The sequence below is a fragment of the Brachyhypopomus gauderio genome, chromosome 7 (assembly GCF_052324685.1).
Source record: "Brachyhypopomus gauderio isolate BG-103 chromosome 7, BGAUD_0.2, whole genome shotgun sequence".
Classification (NCBI taxonomy): domain Eukaryota; kingdom Metazoa; phylum Chordata; class Actinopteri; order Gymnotiformes; family Hypopomidae; genus Brachyhypopomus; species Brachyhypopomus gauderio.
This window is the reverse complement of record NC_135217.1, coordinates 19,960,657-19,979,947: the sequence shown is the minus strand read 5'-3', so window position 1 is coordinate 19,979,947 and position 19,291 is coordinate 19,960,657. Positions and strand designations below refer to the sequence as shown.

Here is a 19,291-nt window from a genome sequence, read left to right as displayed (position 1 = left end):
TTCATATTCACACCAGCATTTCAATTACCTTCCCCTCCAGTGTGGGGCCAGAACCGCCAGAACCGCCAGCCCCGATCACATTCCTGCACTTTCCACTGACTTGTCCCACCACTCAGAACACTCCCAGCAGCACATGACTTTGAGAGATATGCGTTAAATGTTTCATTGATCTGCCCAGTGTGGAGCGGCGCTGTGGTGCGGATGTGGTTGGCCCTGCTGGGTGAGAGCTGACCAGAGGTAAGCAGAGAGGCTCTGATAAATAGACTTAGATTGTACATGGTGTATTCAGAAAAGAACCCCCTGGAGACTGAGAGGGAGAGAGAGACTGGGAGAGGGAGTGAGACAGGAGGGAGAGAGATGGACATGGAGAGAGAGACAGAGAGGAAGAGAAGGAGAGATGGAGAGTTTGTTAGGGAACAATGACCGTACCTGCTGTTGCATGACCATTTCAGACTTCCAGTCCCTCAGTGACTCTCTCTCTCTCTCTCTCTCTCTCTTACTCTACCTTATACACTCTCTCTTTCTCTCTCTCACTCTACCTTACTCTCTCTCTCTCTATCTCTCTCTGGTACCCACCCACACTCACTCCCTCCCTCTCCTCCATATTTCTCTATCTCTCCCTTTCTCTCCACCTCTATTCTCTTCCTCTCTCTCTACTTCCCTCTCTTCTTTTCTCCTGCCTCTCTCTCCCCCCTCTGGAAGAGGCTGTGGTAATTAGCAGTGCTCTAATGAGACAGAATGTCAGTGATCTGGTGCACCGCTGCAGTGCAGGGGGGCTTAGGTGTGTGTGTGTGTGTGTGTGTGTGTGTGTGTGTGTGTGTGTGTGTGTGTGTGTGTGTGTGTGTGTGTGTGTGTGTGTGTGTGTGTGTGTGTGTGTGTGTGTGTGTGTGTGTGTGTGTGTGTGTGAAGGAGGGGGGTAGTGGAGGGTATGCCATCTGTCACCGAACGCCCGGTTCACTGCTCTCTGGGGTGCTGCTCCACAGGCCAGAGGGAGAGAGAGATAAAGAGAAGGAAACGGTGTGAAAGTGCACGTGTCAGGTGTGCCTGAAATCACCCAGTTTTCCCACATTGTCGTTAAACTAATCTTTTTGTTGTTGTTGCTGAAAGCACAGGGTTTCTGATCCTCTCCGCTGACAGCGTGAAAGCTATCCTGACTTCACTGAAGTTACAAATCCATTTTATCCTGACTAACCTCAGCTGAACATCAGATTTTACCTGTACCACAGCTTGAAATGATAATCAACCTTTTGCAATTCTATTTCATTTTGTAAACACGATGAAACGTGTAGCATGATTGTAGCTATAGGATCACCTGCAGGACACGCATGTATATCCAGAGCTCGACGCATGGGCGGGGCTTATGGAAACCTTGGGAGGGCTTATCAGTGGGCGAGAGAGAAGGGTGTGTGTGTGTGTGTGTGTGTGTGTGTGTGTGTGTGTGTGTGTGTGTGTGTGTGTGTGTGTGCGTGCGTGCGTGCACACACACATACACACGCACACACATTGTTTTATATTATTTTTGCTACCATGGCAGGTTCATTTTACAAAGACGTTTGTTTACTGTTTGGAAATCACCCCCACCCCCTGCCTGGGGGGTCGTGTTCTGGGGCAGAGACAGGCAGACGGGAACAGGCTGTCTCAGAGCAGTGGCAGCCCCAGGACTCTTTATTAATTGATTTATTTATTTATCTGGTTGCCTGGTTATTAGGTTGCCTGGGAAACGGCTGCAGTTGCCTCTATTATTAAAGACACAATTTTCCTGAACTGCAGCCCCAGATGTCTGAATAATTGATTTAGGGCTGAATTATGGCCCAAAATGCAGCCCCCCTCCCCTTTCAACCGAACCTTTTCTCCCGTTGTATGGACAAAGGAATGTGTGGAAGGATTTCTTTCTTGTTTCCTTTACTACCACCTAGGTGTGCCTTCCTCATTCTCACCTCTGACCAAACCCCCATCAGTGAAAAGCAGAAGACTACTTCCTGTGTGTGTGTGTGTGTGTGTGTGTGTGTGTGTGTGTGTTTCTCTGTTTCTCTCTGTATCTTCTCTCTAACTCACTCTCTCCCCCTCCTGGTCTCCATCACCAACTGTCTCTTGTTTAACATGCATCTTCTCTCTCACACCACTCTGTCATGCCTCATACCAGGGGGGCCTTGTTCTCTCTCTCCTTTTCCCCCTCTCCTCTTGGGTTCTCTCTCCTCCTCCCTCTCTCCCTCTCTCCTCTCTCCCTCTCTCCCCTGTCCACCCCTTCCCAGGTGAGAGAGGCTAGTGTTGGCTAGCCAGCGGTGCCCGATACTCTCTAGCTCTTTACGAGTCTCCTCTGTCAGACCACACAGGGCTTGTTCTGAGGCCCATTCCGCCTAATCTGATCAGGCAGGCAAATACGCCGGGAAAAGCGGCTTTAATGATCCCCCTAATTACCTCAAGTCAATACCAACTGTATTATTAGACTCCGGGAAAATATTCCATTAGGGTCCCCCCCGTGGGAGTCGTCGCACGGCGCGGAGTCACGCGCCGCGCGCCCCCACGCTTGTAATTAATTTTATTTACACACGCAGGAATGCGCAAGGTCGCACCTGCAGCCCGGAGCCGCCCCGCCCGGCCCCTTCCTCGCCCGCCTAATCAGATCTGTCATAATTACCGTTCGCCGCGCCTCCGACACATGCTGCGAAATATTTCAATTTAACCGCGCCTCCGAGTTCGGCCCAGTGCACCGCGCAGACCCGTGTGAGGGGAGGTGCGTGGGAGACCCGCCTCCTCTCCTCCAGCCTCTCCTTCCCTGCCCTTACCGCTCCTCCTCCTCTTCGTTCTCCTTTCTTCTCCTTCCTTCTCTCCCCCCGCCCCCCTTGTCTCCTCTCCTCGCGTGTCCTGGGATCTTGTCTCCTCTCTTCTCACACATGTCTCGGTTTAACTCGTGAAGTCACGTAACACTGACAGAGTTGTGTGGATGTTTTGAATTGATCGTTGCATTGATATGGGGGCGGATGATGGTCTCCTCGAATGACTAGAATCAAGCCGTTAATGTGGCTGTGCTCGCCATCCACGAGAGAAGTCATTTGTCTTGAAAAGGCAGGTCATACAAGCTTCGATTTTGAGAGTTGAATATATTTAATAGCCTGTTTTTTCCCTTTTGAAGGCAAACTTGTCTGCCGATTAAGAAACTGATTTAGCTGACACATACAATTTGCAGGTTTTATGCAATTTTAATCTATAATTCAATAAGATCTATGTGATTTATCTGCTTAATTACACACTGATATTAGCAATTAAACTCCAGCTTTGCATTAAATCTCAATCAGGCGCCTGTAATTGATGGACTAGCGTTACTCATAGGCTCTTCATGAGTTCTCTCCCTCTCCACAACTGGCACGTGGCTCCACGCGATCAGGTAACGTCTGGATGCTGGAGCACGTGTCATTTCCTGCTCTCTATTCCCCTTTCATTGGAGGGCCTTAAACGAGGAGATTTAGCTAATCGAACACCGTGGGGTGTCTTCAGGTTTCCGTTGGAGATTGGCTAAGAGAGAAGCAGCATGGAGCACCCAGCTGCCATTGTCGCAACTGAGCCCAGTTGCTTGAGCAGCTCACATCTGCATTACACCTAAACGCCGTGATTGCCCTCCCGTTGTTGGTCGGGCCGACTTCACTCTGCCTGAAAGGGTTTTGTGTGATGGAGCTCTGGGAAGAGGGTCAGTGACCAAATCGTGCCAAAGGTTTTTCCTCGTGTAGTTACTTAAGTTCCGAATGCAAAGCTTTCAAGCTATTAGTGAGCGATCTCTTTAAAATGTTCCACGACCGAGCTGTGGGGTAGAGGAGGAGCTGATATATGTGATTGGCCAGGTCTGTGGTTCAGCACATGCTTACAGAAGCAGAGCATAAATGAGTCTTTGTCTGTAGCTACTCCTCTATCATCCGTAATCGTGTCTCTCTCTCTCTCTCTCTCTCTCTCTCTCTCTCTCTCTCTCTCTCTCTCTCTCTCTCTCTCTCTCTCTCCTCTCTCTCTCCTCTCTCTCTCTCTCTCTCTCTCTCTCTCTCTCTCTCTCTCTCTCTCCCCCTCACCGAGCTCATTCAGAGAGCAGTGCTTAAATAACCCCCTCATTATAGACTCATTATGGACCGCGGCATTCTGGGTCTTGTAGTTCTAACCGCATTCACTCGCCTGCCCGGTCCGGTGGCTCCAGCTCCGCGTCCTCTCCGTGCTTCCTCGGCCCTGCCGGTCCGGTCCGCCATCACGGTGCGTAAGCGGAGCGGGGGCAGATGGGCCGCCACGGAGGACGGCTCCCTCGGTCCGCCGCGCGGCTGCACACAGGCACGGACCGGTTCGAGCGTACTGCGATATCCCTTTGAATCTCTGCGCATAGCGGCGTGTGCCAGGGCTGGGCCCGTGCCAGGAGCAGACAGGGGGGGTGGGGGACAAAAACGCTTTGGTCTGCTGTGTGTGCTTCAGCTCTCCGTCTGACATCAAGATGTTTGTGTCTCTCTCGTGCTCTCTCTGACTGACTCTCTCTCTCTCTCTCTCTCTCTCTCTCTCTCTCTCTCTCTCTCTCTCCTCTCTCTCTCTCTCTCTCTCCTCTCTCTCTCTCTCTCCTTCTCCCCCCCCCTCATCATCTTGTTGAAGTAGGCCATAACAATGGATTACTCACAGGGAAAAAAAATAAATAAAATGATGTTCTAATGCTATGCGATTACTAGCCATTTAAAAAAACATCTTTTCAGAAAGCCCCTGCTAGCTTTCCTGCTGATGGTCAGATTCCCCTGACCAGTAGGGGAGACGGGGGGGGCGGAGCTGTCCGGCCCACTTGGCTCGGGGGGCAGACTGCTTGCAGTGGAGGTAGCAGGGTAACGGTGGGCGGGGTCTGCTTCCATGGAACCGTGTGGCGTGAGTTTTGGGGCAGCGTATTGGCTAATTCGGGTAGAGTAAAGGTGTTGCAGAGGCCGTGCGACAGGCCTGGCCGACCCGCTCGCCGGCCGGTTTATTAACGCCCTCGCCCGAGCGGGAAGGCGACTCCAGAGGACGTGAATGACATGCTTGTTTCCTCACAGTGCAGCCCTGTGTGTCTCGCTCGCTGGCAGCTGGTGACTGGCATAGCTCACACTTGTACGCAAACCCCTCTCTCTCGTACGCGCAAGCACGCGGTCGGTGCGCCTCACAGCTGAGCAGATCTTGCGCTATGAATTCAGCCATTGTGCTCCAAGGGCAATATTTTTTATCAGAATGCTGAGGCTGCTATTTATACTGCGGTTGGCCATGGGAGCTCAGCCTGTGCCCTGCCCTGCCTGGGGTCTGGAGGTCATTACCTCCACCTCTAGCACATGGTGCACCGTCTGCCAATCACTGTTCCTCTGCCCACACACACACACACACACACACGCTGTGCCAGTCCTCCCTTCTCTAACCCTACGAGCCCCAGCAAGCCAAGCAAAGAGGCCACAGCCTCGTCAGCAGAACACCCGTATTTTGCCCTCCCATGCTCCAGAGGTCGCTGTGGTTCAACGTGTGGTTCAATGCAGCGTGATGTCGGAGGTGATGCGATAACATTTCACGTCTCCTGCTCTGACTCCGGTGGGAAGAGGAGTCTGGCCACCACCGCAGTGCCTCCCTGCCTTTCCAGCTTATCTTCTGAGGACAGTGATCTGATTGGTCAGAAGCACCACCAACTTCCTCTTGCTCCACCCCAGCCCACCTGGCCCCGCCCCCTGGTCAGGTCTAGTGGCTCAATGACCCACTAGATGAACGGGGCAAACCCAGGCACGAGTACTGAGTGCTTCATGTCCCTGGGGTGACTGTTATTATGTCCAGAGCAGAGCTCTGACACTCCATGCATGTAACTGCAGCTCACCCCATGGGCCTGCTACCGAGACGAATGCTCTAGTTGCCTTTGCATGAAATGGGGCTTTGGTTTTACGAGGGGGTGCTGTTCGATGGGTGTTTCTGGGGCTGGGCTTGTTCGATCTGGGTGACTGGCTCACTTTTGAATTCATGTTTCTTTATTGTGGAACGTTTTTATGTTGGGATGGTAAATGGTTGTGATTGATTGCCCGTGAGCGTATGTGTGTATGAGTTTACTGAAAACCATAGACATCAGTAGGAACAGCACCCAAATCCCTGTGCATGCAAAAAAATAAAAACTTTAAAAATATATATTTGTGGCAGAGGAACAAGGTATACTGTAGCCTTTATGCCTTTCTCTCTCTCTCTCTCTCTCTCTCTCTCTCTGGTTTGATGTGGCTTTGGGAGGAGTTTAAACAAGGGACAACAAAACTGCTGAGTTATCTCAGCTGTGCAGTGGGCTGGTGTGGCTGCAGCTGTAACTGTGGCCCCTCTCGAGGGGGGAGGGGGGGGGGGGGTGTTGGGTAATCCTGTGGAAATGAAAGGTGCTGCCACACACTGGTCTGGAGATTACAGCGTTCCATTTGTAACAGTGCCAGGACATAGCTGCTGGAACTCACACATACATGCTTGCGTGCGTGCGTGTACACACACACAAACACACACCCTTCTCTATCCTCTCTTCCTTTCTGTTCCCTTCTGTTGTGTTTCATGCAGCACTGGATTGGATCTCCTTCCATGTTGGGGGGTGTGTGTGTGTGTGTGTGTGTGTGTGTGTGTGTGTGTGTGTGTGTGTGTGTGTGTGTGTGTGTGTGTGTGTGTGTGTAGGCAGGCTTTCACATTGATGTAGGGGTGGGGCGATATGGGGAAAAAAATGTATCACGATTTTTCATAAAATCACAATTTCGATTTTTTATCACGATCTTCCATCCAAAAAAATTAATAAAAATTTGGGGCTACAAAGCTTTCTTTTAAAGCAGATTTAAATGAATGATACTGCAATTTTCCATGTGCAAACATTGTAAACAAAAAATTTAAACAACACACGTGACACTGTTTGTCACGTAGGGCTACGCCCCCCTCTCCTAGCTGTCACTCCGGTTTCCCTGTTCCTCGTGTCTGTGTTGTTCCCTGGTCCTTGAGCCCGCCTTGTTGTCTGTTTCTATGGTTTCTCCACGTCTGCCATGCCCATGTCGTTATTGTCTTCACCTGTTTCTAGTCTAGTTCAACGTATTTATAGTCCCCATGTCTCCCATGTCAGTATCGCTTATTTTGTGCTACTTACCTGTTTGTTCTCTTGCCTCGTTTGTGCTCTAGTGGATTTAAATTCCATTCAATAAAACTTGCTCTCCTCAGCGTTTGTGTCCGCCTACCTGCTCTGTGTCACGCAGTTCGTTACACTGTTCAAGTGCACTATTGCACTAAATATTTCCCAGCACGTTAAACTTAAAGTTAAATATTTATACATATAGTCGAAATGATTCGATATAATTCGCTTTTTTATTACATTATTTAATGGTTGTTTATTTTCAAAACGTTTCGTCCTGGAATTACAAGAGGCTTGTATTTGTTAATGTAATACAAGAGAACTGTTCAGTCAGACAGATATTTGTTGTGAAACGAAGTTTTACAACTATTTCAAGCATTTTCAAGTAGGCTACTTAGCCTAAATTCCAGCACTTTTCAAACCTGAAACACAGGTAAATGTTCCTTCCCCTGTTTTTGAGGGAGGTTTTTTTATACTACCACATATCCCGCTGCCCGCATTGTTTCACTTTCGGCATATTACTTGGGATGTCTACGCCTCAAGTGATTGAATAAATTTGTTGTACTGGCATCAGACGTTTTCACGTGTTCTTTGCACACTTTACATATCGCTGTAGTTTGGTCTTGGTCAGTGGAAGAAAATCCGAATCAATTTCAGATTACAGACGTGGATTTCCTCTTCTTTACCAGCTCCTCGGTTTGGCTTTCAGCCTTCGTTGTCCACACAGTTTTTAGTTTTTACAAACACAACATGGAGGCGTGGAAGATGCATAGTTCACTGTGATTGGTCAGTCCTACGCCCTACGTCTGCCGCATCGTTGGGAACCAGCATAAAAAAAAGTCATTGCTCTGATTGGCAAAGGCGATCTATACGATTTCTCTAATTTGGTAGATCGCCTGCGATTCTCCACTTGTTATCGTCATTCACGATTTTATATCGTCATATCGTGCACCCCTACATTGATGTATAGTTAAGATGACTAATCTGTTCCAAAATAAAAGGTTTCCAAGAAAGTTTCACCCAACATTGGTCACTGGGTGGATGTGAGGCAGGGCCAGAGTATGGTGGTGACCCTGAGGGCCTTGAGCCCAGCGAGTGTGTGCGGCGTGAGCGAGTGTGTGTGCGGCGTGAGTGTGTGAAGGACCCGAGTGCTACTCTCCGCTCACCTGCTGCTGAAGAGCATAATGAAAACAAACCCCAACTGAATTTTCATTAGCTAATCCATCGTAGCAGCACATTAACTGTTCTCAACACAACCGGGTCTCCGTCAAATCTCTGTTCATTTGAACAAAGGAGAAAATGATAAAACTCCAGTTAACGAGTAGCGAGTTTGGCCTGCACTGGTGCATTCTGGGATATCAGCACACCGTCCGGCTGAACAAAAGGAACGGCTCCATTAGGCCTGGTCATGACAACGCAGCTCATGCCTGTTATCTAGCCAGGGAAATGTCTTGGTTCTCATGACCACGTGGAAGTCGTTGCTGTAGGCTACGAGTCGTCAGTCAGCACTGATCAGACGCCAAGCAAAGGTGCTAAAATAAACATTAAACATGGAAAGGTTTGCACGAAAATAAACAGGAAACGCATGTAAAATGTTTAAGTAAAAATGTGAATAAATTTTATATATATATATATATATACACACATGCACCTTAGCTGTAATAGCAGCACATGAGGGGAAAGTAAATGGTGATGAGTGTAAAGTCGTGCAACTGCTGTTCCAGAATTATGTTTGTGCGTTTGTTCTTGTGCAGTAGCTGTTGCAGCTTTTATTTGAATATATTTGTCTGCTTAGTGGGGGAGACCCAGCGGAAGGAGAAGCACTTTAATGTCACACTGAGCTGAATGAGCAGGACTGGGAGATGCTTGTAATACTGGACCTGGATCTCAGTGGCCATCACTGCGTCTTATTTAACACCCAGAAATCAGAGCATTTCTCATGTTGCTAAATGCATTTCCTGAGGAGTGTGAGAAGGAGTTGATGTGACGTGACGTGACTGTGTGTGTGTGTGTGTGTGTGTGTGAGCAGGGCTGGCTGTGTGAGCTCCTGCGCTGGAAGGAAGATCCATCTCCAGAAAACCGCACGCTCTGGGAGAACCTGTCCATGATCCGACGCTTCCTGAGTCTGTCTCAGTCTGAGCGGGACGCCATCTATGAGCAAGAGAGTAGCGGCGGACAGCAGCACCACGCAGACAGACCTGCACACCTACTGCACATGGCCACCGAGCCCCTCCAGGTCAGTAACACACACACACACACACCTACTGCACATGGCCACCGAGCCACTCCAGGTCAGTAACACACACACACACACACACACCTACCTACTGCACATGGCCACCGAGCCCCTCCAGGTCAGTAGCACACACACACACACACACACACACACCTACCTACTGCACATGGCCATCGAGCCCCTCCAGGTCAATAACACACACACACCTACTGCACATGGCCACTGAGTCACTCCAGGTCAGCATCACACACACACACACATGCCTACTGCAAATGGCCTCTGAGCAACTTCAGGTTAGCAACACGCACATAAATACACCAGTAAATATCCACGTTAATGTACATGCACCACATGTGTTTCTGCACATGTACGCGCACACACACACACACACACACACACACACACACACACACACACACACACACACACACACACACACACACATACATAAACACTGTAGGAATTCATCTGCAGTCATGACTGGTGCTGGATTATCTGTTTATCTTTTGCACAGTGGCACTGTTTTCATGTTTGTGTTTAGTGCTTTATAATCTCAATCTGGAGTTGTGGGATATTAACCCACAGGATCTTGGGATGCCCTCATGACTCCTCCCTAGCCCCTACTCCCTAGCCCCTACTCCAGAGAGCCCAGTGCCATTAACCCAGCTGTCTGTCAGCACTCAGCCCACGTGCACAGATTCCTGTTTTAAGTCAGCTCAGCCTTATTTGGGAACATGGACTAATCAGAACATGAAACCTGAGAACGTCTCACTCGCAGCTGCCTATGTGAGCACAGATGACTTTGTTTACTGTAAAGCTTTCGGTCATTCAGAGTATGAAGGGTTGTAGTGTCCAGAGGACGATGTTATTTCTTACATCTGGACATTAGCACCCAGCGCTGAGACATTAGCAGCCAGGCGTGAGAGTCTGAGGGGCCAGGCGTGAGAGTCTGAGGGGCCAGGCGTGAGAATCTGAGGGGCCAGGCGTGAGTCAGTCGCACATGCAGGCTGGCACGCCCTTCTCTTAGAAGCGCTGCTTTACCAGGGCGTACCCAACTCGGACAGCTCTGTGGCTCCATGTGTGCTGACAGAAGTAGGTTTGTAAGCAATGTTTTACGTTGGCTTGGGCCTTTTTTTGGGGCTGGGCACAGGAGGGACTTCATATTAAGGCCACACTGTTCAGAGTTCCCAGGTAAGCTTTTAAATTGTGGTGATGTCATCTTAACCAGTAGATGAAGGGTTCAAGGTGATCCTTGTTCTGCTAAATAACTGGTACGGTAGCGCAAACATTTAGGACACTGTTGGGCGTCTGAACTCCACGCTTATTCTCTGGGAATGTTGGCACGTTCTAAAAAAAGAACATGTCACCTTGGCTTTTCCCACACCCCTGAGAACGACCCAGGAAAAAACAGCGTGGCGTGGTCAGTGGTGAACGGCCATGCCTCGGCAGGCTCCCAGCTGGTGAACAATGGCGCGTATCGGAGTCGCTACGCCGTTCCTTCTCCCGTAACGTGACCTCATCACTCGCACAAACCCGTTACATCAACCCCTCACAGTCGCCATGGCAATCGAATCTCTGCAGATTTGGGTGTTTTTGTATAACCCCCCCCCCCCCCACACACACACACACACACACACACACACACACACACACTGCTTGTTGTGTGAAGGCCCGGCCCTTTGAATGGTTCTTGATAAGCAATCAGCAGGCCCCGCATTTTCTGTGCGAGAGTTTCAGATGAAAAAAGGATTGGAGTTAACGGTCTTGTGAGTAGAGTCAGATAAATGCCCGTGTGTGTAGGTGTGTGTGTGTGGGGGACGGCGCCTCATTCAGTGTAAGGGTTCGTAGCCTCTTTGTGACCCGTTCAGAACAATACTCGCTGACGGACGGACTTCCAAATAGGCTCACAGCTTTTCTGCTATTTTGTGTCAGTCCCGTTCAATTAAACCTGGTGCCACAGTTCAAGCCCTGCTGGAGCGCTGATGTAGTTGGTGGGAGTAGCGGCTCCCGCCGGTCCTGCTGTGAAAGACTTCTCACTGTGTGGCCGATGTCTGTCTCTCCCCCCTCCAGTCCCAAGCCCACCAGCCGCCCATGAGCCAGCAGCAGGCAGCCCTGGGCCTGCAACACCCACCGCAGCCCCTCCTGCCCCAGCAGACAGCCCAGCAGCAGGGGGCGCCACCCGCCCCAGCGTTGCAGCAGCAGGCGGGTCCACGACTGCCCCCGCGCCAGCCCACCGCCGCCACGCCGGCCGAGGGCGAGGAGGAGGGCCGAACCAAGGCCCGGCAGGCCGGCCGCATCTCGCTGGAGGCTCTGGGGATCCTACAGAGCTTCATCCAGGACGTGGGCCTGTACCCGGACGACGAGGCCGTGCACACCCTGTCGGCACAGCTCGACCTGCCCAGGCCCACCATCCTCAAGTTCTTCCAGAACCAGCGCTTCTACGTCAGCCACGCTGGCAAGGCCAAGGAGGCGTCCGCCCTGGCTCCGCCCACAGGAGGGGGAGGGGAGGATGGCCTGACGGACTTCAGGGAGGGGGAGTTACCCAAGGAGCTGGACGAGGGCACGCAGACCAACAACAGTGTCTTCTCCATCAAGATGGAGGAACACATGGCCGTCGACATGCAGACACATGCTGAGCAAGAAGTGAAAGAGTAGAGCTCTCTCTCTCTCTCTCTCTCTCTCTCTCTCTCTCTCTCTCTCTCTCTCTCTCTTCATCCCTCTTTCTCTCATACATGATCTGTTCCCTTTTCTTCTTCTCTGTCATGGTATCTTTTCTCTCTCTCTCTCTCTCTCTCTCTCTCTCTCTCTCTCTCTCTCTCTCTCTCTCTCTCTCTCTCTCTCTCTCTCTCTCTCTCTCTCTCTCTCTCTCTCTCTCTCTCTCTCTCTCTCTCTCTCTCTCTCTCTCTCTCTCTCTCTCTCTCTCTCTCTCCCTCTCTCTCTGAGCTCTTTATCTGTCTAACAGATGTAGGACTGTGAGACTCTTGACCCAGGACTGGGTAATACACAAGTATTACCTTTTACACTTTGTAAAACCTGTATTATTTCTCTGTAAAGATTTACGCATCATTAAAAAAAAACCTGCACAATGAAACTAGATCTAAAAAAGGCAAAAAAAACAAAAAAAAAGCAAAAAAAAAAAAATCTTGAACATGTTGCCGTGAATATTTGCTAACTGCACTTGATGTATGTTGTTTTTACACTGAACTTCTGAACTCGAGCTACTGATTTTAAAAGAGGAAAACAACATGAGTCAGTGCAGTTTGATAGACTTTGATAGATGTTTACGTATGTGGTGTTAACTGGATTTTTATTTAAATGCGTCTGAAGCCGGGGTAGAATGGGGGACGTAGCCTTAAAGGTCAAGCACTGGGTCGAGCCGTCACCATGGCGAGTGAGGCGCTCTCCGTAAGAACAGAAGGAACTCTCAAACTCTGGAACACACCCCCCACCCCTCACACACACACACACACACAACGTGCAGGCAGTCTGGTGAAGAATAGCTCAATCTTTACTTATTTGTTTGAAAGAAATATAAATATATATATAGACATATATTAATTGTAAAAAAAATATACAGTCTTAAAGAAACTATGCCAACAAATGCCTTGTACGATATGGCACTGCCGATGTTAGATTATTTTGCAAACCTTTGTCACTGTAATTTTCAGGATTTTCACACAGTTTGAAATGTGAATCACAGCGTCCTTCCTCCCCGATCCCTCCCTCCTCATCCTCCATTATTTATTTGCAGTTCATGCTAGGTTCTGATGTAATGACGTTTTTGGAACATTTCTGTTACGGAGCGCTTTTCCTTTCACTGATCTTTTACTATTTATAAATGTCATTTTGATGGGCAGTAAAATCAGAAGTGTCTTAACGTTTTAAATGGAAAATGTGCTTTAACAGTTGCCTAAAAAGTGCTGTATGTCAAACAACTCATGCTAAAAGCTTCACAATTAATGTTGTATGCAATTTTTACTATCATGCAAATAAGCTTAGGAAAATGACTAACCTATAGCCCACCTTAGCAAAACATATGCAATTTGTGTGAAATTGATGTTTGCAATGTGTCTTCCTTTGGTTAACAATCCAATTCTATTCCTGTATAAAATATTCTGTATAAAAAAGTGTTTCTTTTTTATGAGTTTATTGCAATGAGAACACCAGTTATTTTGTTACAACTGACTGTTTTATAAGTGTTTCTCGGTTTCTTTGAGCAAAACTGTTCTAACTAGGAGTGGTTACTGATTGTTAATGACACAATTAAACTGTTTGTATTGTACCCCAGAATCTCTGCATTAATGTCAACCGTACATTAGTACCAGGGAAAGCTATGTCGATTTTGACTATTTATTCATTTTTCTTCTGTTCTACTGTAAATTTAACTATTTTAACATCAGTATACCACTGGCGGATACATTGTAGTGCTTTCTAAGAGTCTATTACTATATAGACCAACATACCACTAGCAGATTTATTTTGGTGCTTTCTGAAAATACTGTACAGAGCAGTATATTCCTGGAATACTGTACAGCAGTATACTATTGGAATACTGTACAGCAGTATACTTCTGGAAGCTGTGTTTTAGGTTTCATTGGTACTTCTGGTTAGATGCAGTTTGGAAGAGAACACACTGCTTCATTTAACCCACCCTGAGTTCAGCACGCCAGTAGATGCCTGGTGCGCTCTCTCTCTCACACTCACTCTCTCTCCCCCTCTATCTCTCCCTCCCCTCTCTCTCTCTCCCCCTCTGTTTGTTTTTTTTTTTCTTTTTTTTTTTTTTTTTTCTCTGAGCAGGTTTTTTTTCCTGGTAAATAAATGGCTGGCGTTAATGCCTTGTTAATGAGCCGATCTTCAGGGAGAGAGAGAAGGTGTAAAGAGATGCAGGTGCTGTGACCCTTCGCTGAACCCTGGGTGAAGTCAGCAGCTGTGGGCCTCCTGCTGCTCGCCCTCTCACCTGCCCTGCTCGCCCTCTCACCTGCCTGATCGCCCTCTCACCTGCCTGATCGCCCTCTCACCTGCCTGATCGCCCTCTCCCCTGCTGCTCGCCCTCTCACCTGCCTGCTCGCCCTCTCACCTGCCTGCTCGCCCTCTCACCTGCTGCTCGCCCTCTCACCTGCCTGCTCGCCCTCTCACCTGCCTGCTCGCCCTCTCACCTGCCTGCTCGCCCTCTCACCTGCCTGCTCGCCCTCTCACCTGCCTGCTCGCCCTCTCACCTGCCTGCTCGCCCTCTCACCTGCCTGCTCGCCCTCTCACCTGCCTGCTCGCCCTCTCACCTGCCTGCTCGCCCTCTCACCTGCCTGATCGCCCTCTCACCTGCCTGCTCGCCCTCTCACCTGCCTGATCGCCCTCTCACCTGCCTGCTCGCCCTCTCACCTGCCTGCTCGCCCTCTCACCTGCCTGCTCGCCCTCTCACCTGCATGCACCTGTACAGAGCACACCTCCAGGATGCCACCTCATTCTCTTAAAGGCCAGCCAGGTAAGATCCAGCCTAATAAGGCCCAAAACTGCTAGTGATTTGATAATTGTCTTCTTATCGAGTCTAGAGGGAATTAGTGCTAAGAGTGGTAAGTCTAAAACACGTATATAATGAATAAGTTGTTTACCATAATTACATCATGGAGCTAGAATGTTCATGTCTATACGAGGCCCACAATTATCTTTAAAGTTATATCTACTTTTAAAAATTGCTCACGAAATCTTCAAAAATGAATTTAAAAAGTCATTCCTAAATGAGGGCTCATACATTGTAGGTGATCTCTACAGACTGCAGAAATATACAAATTGAGCACTTGCCAATCCACTTCCTTCGAGCTCCCAGGTAGAGAGGTTCACTCCACTGGTTCTGCATACTGATACTACTGAATACTGACTCAAGCAACCATGAGTCCCATCAACTCCAATGTTTTTGTCATCACTACATATGGGTTTGTCAAATGTAGATGTTTGCTTTGTCCCACTCCTCTAACTCAAATGACTGTTCTGAAGCCAGGTAATGTTATTCTGTTGATCTGACAGCCCATATCGCAAAGAGGCATGAGATGGTGCATTCAAACCTGTTTCACTGATACCTGTGTTGCCAGTTGAGCAGTGCCAGTATCGGGCCAATACCAGTACTGGTCTTGGTGTCGTTCATTTCTACGCTTTGATTTTGAATGATGCAGGGTTTTCGTTGCTCAGCTCTAGGGAGCTGTGTCTCAGTTTAACACGAGGATCCTTGATACAGTGTTTCAAACTATGTGAAATTTTGCATCTTAATGTGTACAGGTGTGTATCATGTGAAATGCGTTATTTAAATGTGTACAGCTGTGTATAGTACGACATAAGTACATTGCAGTTATTTCAAACGTTAAATAAAATCCCTAAAGGACAAGATTTGAATGGAAAAAAAAGTCTCTTATTCTAATGCTTTTCTTGTTGATAATCCCGCTGACCCCAGGAAATGGAGATTACGGTTGTGGGAAGAGTACCGCGTTCCCCCCTCTTTTAATGAAGGACTTCAGCAACACACAGCTTCTGTTCTCTCTCATTCAGTCTCACTTCATTCTAATTGCTGCTGGCAAACAGCAAACTGTTTATAGCGTCAGAGATTCATTTTCTATATCTGTCTTTCCCGTTTGCTAACATTCCCTTGCACCTACACGGATGGCGAATATCCAGGCATCACAAAGCATCAGCACCACTTAATTGCGTGGACTAAGCATGCGAGCGGAGCATTAGGTAAGGCAGAGGGAGATTAAAGCCCTGTAATGTCTCTCTGTGACAGCGCAAATGGACTAAATGCCGTAACTCTATCATGTGTGATTGCCCGTGATGAGAGCGTTGTTCTGTTGGTTTAGCCCTGCTTTCTCTGTGTAGACCCGTTACGTAAGCTACAGGGTCTGGATGTATATATGATGCAGGATGCAGGGACTTATTTCGTTATGAATCATCCTTTACTACATGTGGGGCTATTCATTATTTTAATACATTTACCAATATTTAAAAAATAAATGTCTAAAAAGTATTTCTCATATCACAAAACCAAACCATCTGTTTACTAAGACCATACTTTATAAGTAAATGCATGCAATAAAAAAAAAACACACACACACACACAAATTACAATAGCCTGCAAATTTCATTGCAGATTTCACCAATGACACTGTAAGGATAATATGAACAAGTGATTCAGTTTAGAAGCAAATGAGTTGAAATAAAAGGCTTTATTGGCATAGCAGTGCAATTCTGGTGTATGTGCGTGCTGGAAATGCTTGACAAGGGCTTTTCTATTAACACAACACCTATAACAAAGCATTTCCACAGCCTTATGTGCTCATGCTAAACCCTCCATGTGTTGGCTGGCAGCCACAAGACTGCTACCTGGCAGAACAAAACAAAACTGATTTTTTTAAAACATAAGCTTGACCCACTGCCTTCTTGGAATTCCATTTTGCGGTGTGAACCTTGGAAACAATGGAAGAAAACCTCTGAAAGTAAAGTCATCCAAGAAAGAAGGAAAGACTTTTATTCTGCCTTGAAACCAGATGGCAGAGGCATATATTTTTTAGTCTGTTTCTTCGTTCTGCTTGGAAACATTTTATGTGATTTTTTTTTTCCACTTCATTAATATTGTCTGTTACTTGGCTTCATACCATGTTTAACTTTGTTTCCATACGATTTTTGAATCACCATCACCAGACGTCCCTACAAACTTCATGTCCAACTAAATAATCTAGTCTATAGTTTTTCAAAAGGTTGAAGGTCAGGGAAAAGCATTCTGAGAAATATCAGTACTGTTCAGCGTAGCTTTCACTGGTCATTTCATTACTAGTCAAAAACATGTACTGTAAGGACGCAGCGCTTGTATAACGCTAGTCTAGCAACAGTGTGATAAATGTCCATGGAGCGTAGCGAACATCGGCCCTTCTTTGGAGTGCAAGCAGGAAACTACAAAGAGGTCAAAATAAGAAAAAAAAGAGAGAGAAGCAAGCCACGTTCAAAATGTGGGAGCTTCCAATCTGACAAAATACTCCTACCCAGCACCTGCTAACAGCCCAGTACAATTACCCATCAGTCCCTGGACAGGAATTTGAGCAGGAAACGCAGCTGAAGACGGAGTCCTCTGCCCCTAAATATGAGGTGTAGTTAACCTTAAGAAAAGCTTCAGAACTTTCAATATGGCCCTTGTTGTTGAATCTGGGAGCTGATTGTGTGAAGGTGGTTTTAGGCCTACATAAAGTGACCAGGGCATGGTGAGACAAATGTGGTTTTTTATTAACAAATAACAAAGATGCTTCATTGGTTTTATATCCCTTTATAAAAGGGGGTGTACTACATCAGGTAATGCTGCAGTACGTAAGACTGCATGGGACCAGAGAACCAATCTGCTGCTTTAGAGAAGAAAACAAGTGTTTTATATCTGACAGCAAAGTCTATTTTAAGGCAAATTACTGCAGGAGTAAACCAACACGAAATCCACATTGAACCCCACCAGCAGCAGTGAAGATTGGTCTCTGCTGTGGAGCCGGAGGCATTGCTAAAGCTGAAGGTCACGTCTGGTGATGTTGGACATGCCCCCTTTCAGTCCTGACTGTTGAAGCTTCATCTGCCCACTGTGTCAACACTCCATATTATCTTAACATTGTGTATTACACTCTAAATCAGAGGTTGTCAGTTTCATTTCTGAGCAACCTTGGAGTTCTTAGCTGTATGTTGTACATTTGCTGAAATTTTGTAAGTCATTTTGTAAGGATAGTCTGAAAAAGAATATTTAGCTCTGCCACGGCTACCAGTGAGTGAATGTAATAGTGGGACAGGAAGTATGATTTATCACACCTTGATAACCCACTGCTTCTGGCTTTTCTTCGCTGTAGAGATGTTAGCCGTTCTCGGTGAGGAATTAGTTTCAGTTAGCGTGTGTCATCACGAGCTGTAAAAACGTTGGAGAAATAGACATCGATCACCTGGTAACAGTAGAGTATTCTGCAGTGTGAACCGACGTTCAGTGATGTAATCTTCCTAACGATGCGCCCCTTTATTACTAATTGCACCATGGACATCATCTCTGAGACGGTGGTCATTTAGAGTTTCAGATTTCAGAGGGCCCAGTAATGGCCTTTCTGACCAATCCACTGCTTAATCGTTTTCCCTTTTTTATGATCAAGTGATTGTAAGTGATTGCATTTGTTTATTTATTTGTTTGTTTATTACAGGTTTCATTTGCATGAACTTTTAGAAGCTTGTCAGGAAAGTATAGTATTTTAAAGTACATTATAACACACCAAAGTTTCAAAATTTATATTTACTGTATTTCATGTCACAAAAAACAATTAGATAAACCTCATGCCTGAGGTTACTGCTGTTATCATAATGCTGCAACTTTTGATCTGATCATGGGGAAAAAAAAAACATTTTAGAACATTTAATTTCATTACATTTCATTGCACAGTGAGCTCTCCGCTAAGCTTAAGCAGGGCTTCCTGTTTGCTGTGGCTGTTAGTGCGTTGTTGTCTTAATTTGATTACACGCTTTATGTTTTACTACTTCACAATGACAATTCTGATGGCGGATAGCAGGTCGCAGCTTTATCAGAGAGGAACATGTCTCTCAGGTGTTTCCACCTATTTCCAACTGAACAAGAAAAGTCACAACAAAAGAAAACACCACAGCAGCACAACTTTTACGTCTTTTATCTGGTCTTGTTCTTATCTCATACCTGTTTTGTTCCGACTATGAAGAAGTCATAAATTCTTCAGATTTCATAATGAATGACCAAAAAACAGAAGACAGACACACAGTTCAACTGGATCTACCTGTTCTGATGTATGTCTTTCGCCTCTGGTGTCCTGTAGAGCAGTATCAGACAACCGCTGGACAGATCAGACTGGGAGTGAGCCAGTCAGCAGACTGTAAAGAGCTCCAATGGGGTCTGGTCGGTAGCATCTGTACCCTGTCAAAAGTTCTTGCTTGTGCTGCTTGTG

The 19,291-nt window shown here is 47.1% G+C and overlaps 1 protein-coding gene across 9 annotated transcripts in view; it reads left to right on the top strand.

Moving 5' to 3' along the window:
- satb1b (SATB homeobox 1b) overlaps positions 1–12,497 on the top strand; it is a 44,879-nt gene extending 32,382 nt beyond the window's left edge. For all 9 annotated transcript variants that reach the window (XM_077012393.1, XM_077012390.1, XM_077012395.1 and 6 more), the window contains 2 exons: positions 9,123–9,329; positions 11,400–12,497. In XM_077012393.1, the coding sequence (XP_076868508.1) occupies positions 9,123–9,329; positions 11,400–11,984 (792 nt within the window). In that variant the 3' untranslated portion in view covers positions 11,985–12,497. The remainder of the gene's footprint in view (positions 1–9,122; positions 9,330–11,399) is intronic.
- Positions 12,498–19,291: the final 6,794 nt, after the last annotated feature.